Source organism: Pan troglodytes, chromosome 1 (assembly GCF_028858775.2).
Source record: "Pan troglodytes isolate AG18354 chromosome 1, NHGRI_mPanTro3-v2.0_pri, whole genome shotgun sequence".
NCBI classification, from domain to species: domain Eukaryota; kingdom Metazoa; phylum Chordata; class Mammalia; order Primates; family Hominidae; genus Pan; species Pan troglodytes.
Genome location: NC_072398.2, coordinates 16,234,046 through 16,240,536, shown reverse-complemented (window position 1 = coordinate 16,240,536; position 6,491 = coordinate 16,234,046). Strand labels below are relative to the sequence as shown.

At 43.7% G+C, this 6,491-nt stretch overlaps 1 protein-coding gene across 2 annotated transcripts in view; it reads left to right on the top strand.

Annotated features, from left to right (window-relative positions):
* Positions 1–431: 431 nt before the first annotated feature.
* Positions 432–6,491, top strand: part of NTPCR (nucleoside-triphosphatase, cancer-related) — a 28,176-nt gene continuing 22,116 nt past the window's right edge. Inside the window, exons 1-3 of one of the 2 annotated variants that reach the window (XM_016941086.3) lie at positions 432–645; positions 5,485–5,647; positions 6,275–6,371. In XM_016941086.3, coding sequence (XP_016796575.1) covers positions 612–645; positions 5,485–5,647; positions 6,275–6,371 — 294 coding nt within the window. In that variant the 5' untranslated portion in view covers positions 432–611. The remainder of the gene's footprint in view (positions 646–5,484; positions 5,648–6,274; positions 6,372–6,491) is intronic. The other variant, XM_024352601.3, reaches the window with a different exon arrangement.

The window sequence follows — 6,491 nt, the reverse complement described above, 5'->3', positions numbered from 1 at the left end:
GTAATTTTGTCTTCTGACACTCCCCATTACTGCAGGTGAAACCCAGGCATCAGAGCAAGTTTAAAACTCCCCAGCTGATTCTATTCTGCAGGAATGTTTGAGAACAAAGTTGGAGTCATTAACATGGCATCCCCCTTTGAGGAATGCTTCCAGGTCACAAACCTTCTACAAAAGGGCTGTCCCGGCAGCCTTGGGCAATTTCAGCTCCTAGGTCCGGAGTCAAGGGGCAGAACTTGGGTGATGGCGCTGACTTGAAGCAGCAATAGTTTAATAACTGACGTTCTCACGCACTTATCTCTGCAAATACCCCACAAAAGCCCTGAATCCAGAATGAAACTTAAGAGACCGTACAACCCGCTCCGCCTATAGGAACTGCCGCAGCACAGGCGCAAATGCCGAGGGCTGAATGCGCAGGCGCGGACCGGGTACTCGGGAGAAGGCGCATGCGTGGTCTTGAGGGCGGTGCTTCCGGTCGAAGCACCGCTTGGGGGCGGGGCCTGCGACACGCGGTGGGCGGGTCCTGAGTCGCGACCCTGGTCCGGACCTGACCTGAATTGCGACCCCAACCTGGACTGCTCCCCTGACCGCAACCCCTACCCCCGCCCACCAGCATGGCCCGGCACGTGTTCCTAACGGGGCCCCCAGGTAACCCTGAGGGGATCCCCACCTCCAAGAGGTCGAGGGGGTGGGGGCGCGCGGGCTGCGGGCGACCTTGTGCTGTCGGGGAGGGTCTCCGGCTCCAGGGCTCCGGCCTCTGAAGTTCCCAATTAAATGGCGGGCTTGGTAGTCTGAAGAGTTTGTACTCCTTCCCGGAAAACGTGATTTAAAAGACACAGGGCCTAAAGGATTAGAACACACTTGTGAGGGGGTCCTAGACTGGCTTCTTGATGAAGGGCTGAAACCGCAGGGGCCAGCGGCAGCGGTAACTCCTACTGTAGTGTTGACGTTGTGGTCTGCACAAATGGTATTTCAAGAGATCTGCCGCAACCGCGATGTGAAGTGGAGATGTCTAATTTCTGTTGATAGTCACAGGTACTTCCTTACTGTGGGTCTTTGCTACATTGATCGTGCAAAAAAAATGGTAAATTTTAGTTGGAGGAGAGCGAAACTGAAGTTGTAACCTTTCTTTCCCATCTAAGTTCATCCCCCCACCCCCATCCCCATCTCCATCCCCACGAATTCCCTCCACAGCTGAGGCCACAGGTGGAGAAGCTTTGGTACCTACAGGAGCCCTTCTCAGACACTCTTGCTTGTTCCTGTCGCTGTCCCCTCCTGATGTCTGTCAGATCCCTCAACCCTGTGGCCTGTGGAGTTCTCATCTGAGAAGCAGGATAGCGTTGAGGTCAGATGAGAGGTGTAGGAGGAGGTGCTTTGAAATCAAGGCGCTACCCATGTATCAAGCATTACTAAAAAGGACAGGTAGGCTGCATCAGATAGGCTAAAAAAAGATAGATGGGCTAAGAGTGGAGAAAGTGATTTCTTCAGCTCCTTTGCAAGGCAAATCTAATTTTGAAGTTTAGTGTGGGTTCAGATATCAAAGGCTGTAACCCTGGATCTAGAATTCTCTTTCACTTTATTTTAATGATTATGTTTAGTTGTTTAGTATGTTAAGTTGTTAATGATTATGTTAAGGCTACAGCTAATATTGCAGACTTTGGGATTTTGTCAGGCATTGGATGGGGGAGTTGGGGAGCAGGGGGTGAGGAGGAGGAGGGTGGTTTGAGAAATGCCTGCTATCTAAAGTCACTCCTAAGTATTGCAAAGAACTGTTTTCTGAAAGTTGGTTTGTCAATCCTTTATTTGAAACTTGGAATGCAGTTTGATACTCAGCAGGCTGACCCCAAGACAACTGTGTGTTTTATAATGGAGGTGTCCTGTTACCGTGATTGTATTGATGGTGGTTCTTGTTTCTGCTTTATCAAAGTCTTATCTACACGTAGTTGAAAGACTCAAATAATTCTACAGTGTAGCTCTCTTAAACCTGTCCTCAAACCCACACACCTTTGTCTTTTCTCCTTCTCTTCTTAATGTAGTTACAGTGTAATTTTCATTAGTCAATGTTTACAGTATTATGGCCATGTAAAGACAATCACAACAGAGCCACATAGTAATCTATGATTTCTTTTCCATTTATTTATTTATTTTAGAGACAGGATCTTGCTTTGTCACCCAGGCTGGAGTGCAGCGAAACAGTTATAGCTCACTGCATTCTCAAACTCCTGGGCTTAAGTGATCCTCCCACTTCAACCTCCTGAATAGCTGGATCTACAAGCGCATGCCACCACACCTGGGTATTTTTTTTTTTTTGTAGAGACCTGTCTCTTGTTATGTTGCCCAGGCTGATCTCCAACTCCTAGCCTCAAGTGATCCTCCCATCTGGGCCTCCCAAAATACTGGGATTATAAGTGTGAGCCACCTTACCCATCTTTTTTTTCCCTCTTCTTATTGAGACAGGGCCTCTCTCTGTTGCCCAGGTTGGAGTGCAGTGGCACAATCTTGGCTCACTGCAACCTCCACCTTCCAGGCTCAAACCATCTTCCCACCTCAGCCTCCCTAGTAGCTAGTACTACAGGCATGCACCACCATGCCCTCTAATTTTTTTTTTTTTTTTCCTTTTACACATAACTTTTTTCCCCATTAGGAGTTATTGTCTGGTGTTTTTATTTGCCTAGTTTCTTTCTGTTTTCTCAATATGTTCAGACCGTCAGGTAAAGTCTTCTCTCAAAGAGGTCACTTTTTGTTGCATATCCTCTTAGTGCCCCTGGCACTTAGCATTTTTTCCGATTTCCAACTGTCTGTACCCATGACTCATCTTGGAGGGCTTTCTCTGGTCCCTGGAGCCCACTTGGCCTGCAAGCAGAGCAGGCCAGAAGAGCCAGGGAATTCCTGTGCCCTGGGATTAGCCTTCAACCTGTGATTGGTGAAAGTTAGTTGATAAATTCCCTACTTTCTCACTCCTCAGACAGGATAACTGAGCCACTTGCCCTGACTTGTCCCTTAGGATTCCCCAGGGGGTTGAAGCTCCAGCTGCCACCAGTGGAACTTGCTTGATAGTGCACCTCATGCTGGTGTCCTTCCCTTCCCTTTCTGAATTTCTTCCCTGCCAGTCCATCATGTTGTCACTGCCCAGGTTAAACTACCTGCACTTGAATCTTTATCTGAGGATCTGCTTAGGGGAGAACCAGAACCAAAATAATTCCAGAGCTTTCTGATCTGTTTATGCCTGGTATACAGCTATCATCTCGAGGTCTCCTGAAGCAGAGGTCATTTCTTATCCAGACAGCATTGGGGTAGCAGCTTAACTAATGAAGAAAAAATTAACTGAAAGAAGATTCCTAGAGCTGAAGAAGCCAAAAGGGACTTTGCCCAAATGCTTCCTATTTATTGCTCTGCTATGTTCTACACAACATACAGTCCCCACAGTATACCCTTTGTGAACAGGAATAGTTACCGTTGCTCCATTTTATCTTTTTCAAAATATAAACGGCATTTTTTGTTAGGATAAGAGTAAGACCCGAATTTCAGTATAAGAATTAAAAAAAACAAGAAAAGTTTAAGGAAGAAAGTGACAATCACAGGGAATTTGAACATCAGAAATCAACATTGTAAATCTTTGTTCTGTATTCTTCTTGACATTTTTTTTTTTCTGTAGACACATACGTACTTGACCATTCTTAAAAAAAAACATAATGGAATGGTTTCTGCTATTAACCTGCTTTTTTCATATATTATTTTCATACATTGTGGTCTATTTTCCATGCTAATAAATACACATAAGCAGTATATTTTTTAATGGTTGCATGGTATTTCTGTGTATTTATGTGCTATTATATACATGGTGCCATGAGTTAACATTCCCTTACAATCAACATTTAGGTTGTTTTCAGTGTTTTGCTATTATAAAGAATGTTGCAGTGAATGTCCTGTTTCACACATTTGTATTGTTGACGTTTCCTGAGGATGAATTCCTAGTCATGAACTACAGGGTGCTGTGGCAGGCGCATTGAAATTGCCCTTCAGAAAAGAAGTAGCAGCTTACACATTCGGCAATGCCATTACTTGCATGAAACAGATTCTTTAGTGACTTTCCTAAAGCAGTTGTTACTGAGGGCCAGGGCTGGATTAGAATGTCATCATTTTATGTTCTACACAGTTCTACCAGCCGCATGCTCACTGTGGCTTACTGTAGCTAGAATCCTCTTGTGTTGCTGTTCATGTTCCAGAAAGCCAGGTGCCATTATTTTAATGTGAAGTGTGAAGATAGATACATTAAATAAGAATAATGGATCATATTTTATGTCAAGGAGGCTTAAAAGAGTGGGTAGTCTTAGAAATAGCATGATTTGCAACTCTGTAGTATCTCAAAATAGCTCACTTGCAGACATGCTAGGAGTTTTCTCTCTCTTTCCATTGTTGGGTAGTCATGATGCCACTTACTTAAATCCATATTGGGAACAAGGCTCATATTTTAAAAAGTCATGGTGACAGGTAAAGTCCCCTGTTGAAAGGTATGGACCTTATGAGGGGTATAGCCTTGGGTAAAATACCTAACCACCATGTACCTCAGTTTCTTCATCTGTAAAATATGCATAAGGATGGTAATTGCCTCAGAGGATGGTTGTGAGGACTTAACCAAGAAAATGCTTCCAAAGTGTGCTAGAACAGTGTCTGACTCCATGATGTCAGTGATTAGTATTACTATATTAGGTAGCACCTGTTGGTGCTTACAAACCACTAAGTTCATCAGAGTAGTCAGCTGACCAGGCTGGATGGACAGGAAGGATCAAGGTGGGGAGGCTGAGGGGGCAGAGGTACATAGGTTCAAACTGGGGAAGGTGTGGGGGATAAAGGTGAAGAAATGCTTAGAGACGCTGGAGAAGATGATGTTGGAAGGAGTTGCTAACCTGATAGGCTTGCTGTTATGAAACAGTTTGAAAGTGACCATTAACAGGGATGCTAATGATATTTAAGAGACACATTTTCAGGAGTTACAACAATGTAAGTCAAAGGAGGAACAAAGTGATTTTCCCACTGTTAAGTGTAGGTCCGTTTGTAATCTCTTGAAAGCTGAAATCTTAAATTCCCAGCCCCTGACTCAAGTGTGACCAGTGTTACTTCCTGGGCAGAAAAATGGGAACTGTAAACCATTTCACAGGATGCAAATGGCATGGGAGAATATCATCAGGAACCTCTCAGTTGATTCTGGGATTGTGTATGTGACAAAATTAACAATGTTTCACAATTTAAAAATAAACCTCAAGATATCATTCATGTTTTTATTATGCTTGTTTCTACTTGAAATTAAGCATTTTTAGCACCTGGAGCAATCAAAATTAAATTGAAGTTCATATTCATAAATCCATTTACAGCCCATTTCTCTACCCACCATAATTGCTGCCTCAGAGTCCACAAGTGCTGTGTGTGCTCTAGTAAGGGAATGTTTCCTAATGGGCTTTTCTTCTTTTTTTTTTTTTTTTATTTTAGGAGTTGGAAAAACAACATTGATCCATAAAGCCAGTGAGGTTTTAAAATCCTCTGGTGTGCCTGTTGATGGATTTTATACCGAAGAAGTCAGACAGGGAGGGAGAAGAATAGGATTCGATGTCGTCACGTTGTCCGGCACCCGGGGGCCTTTATCGAGAGTTGGGTACTGATATTTCATTTCTGTGGTGTTTTATTATCTAAGCTCCCCTTCCATCTGTGCTTTGGGAGCTTTTCAACAAGAGCTAAATTCACCAAAAGCAGATACTCTGTTGGGTCCTTGGATGCCCATCTGCTTTCCCTTTAGGTTGAGAGTGTCTCCCTGGGCACAGGGTTGAGCCAAATGTTGTCATCTATCCTCAAGAATCTTAGGCCTTTAGGGATTTCTCAGAGAAAGAAAACAGAATGAAACCATCACATGAAAAAAGTATAAGAAAGTGATATTTTACTTAAAACTTGTTCACCAAGTCGTAAACTCCTCTCACTTTATAATTCTTAGTCCTGTTTCTGGTGCCACTTTTCAAAGACTGTTGATGCAGTAGCTGCTTGGACCTTAAGAGATAGCCCTGCCATAACTGCAAGGCCCATTGTTGGAGGTGTGGACACTTTGAACAGGGTAGCTCTGTTCAAAGCAGAGAAAACCTGATCAGCTTTACAGACCACCGCATTTTGTGTTGGTCATTTTTAAGGATGATTTAGCATATGTGGAATGCCAGAGGCTCAGTGGAGCAGCTAAAAACCAGAAATCAATACAGGAGTTTTTCAACAAAGAACATAATGTCTTTTCCTTCAGGTTAGAGCCTCCACCTGGAAAACGTGAATGCCGAGTTGGGCAGTATGTGGTCGACCTGACTTCTTTTGAGCAGTTGGCACTACCCGTCTTGAGGAATGTGAGTACATGATTTCTGCTTTTTGAACCCATCTGCTCTTAGTGTATTGTGGGAATTGCTAGCCATGGAAACAGAATGCCTTTTGCTCTTAAAGGCCCCAGTTTTGCATTTTACAGTTGA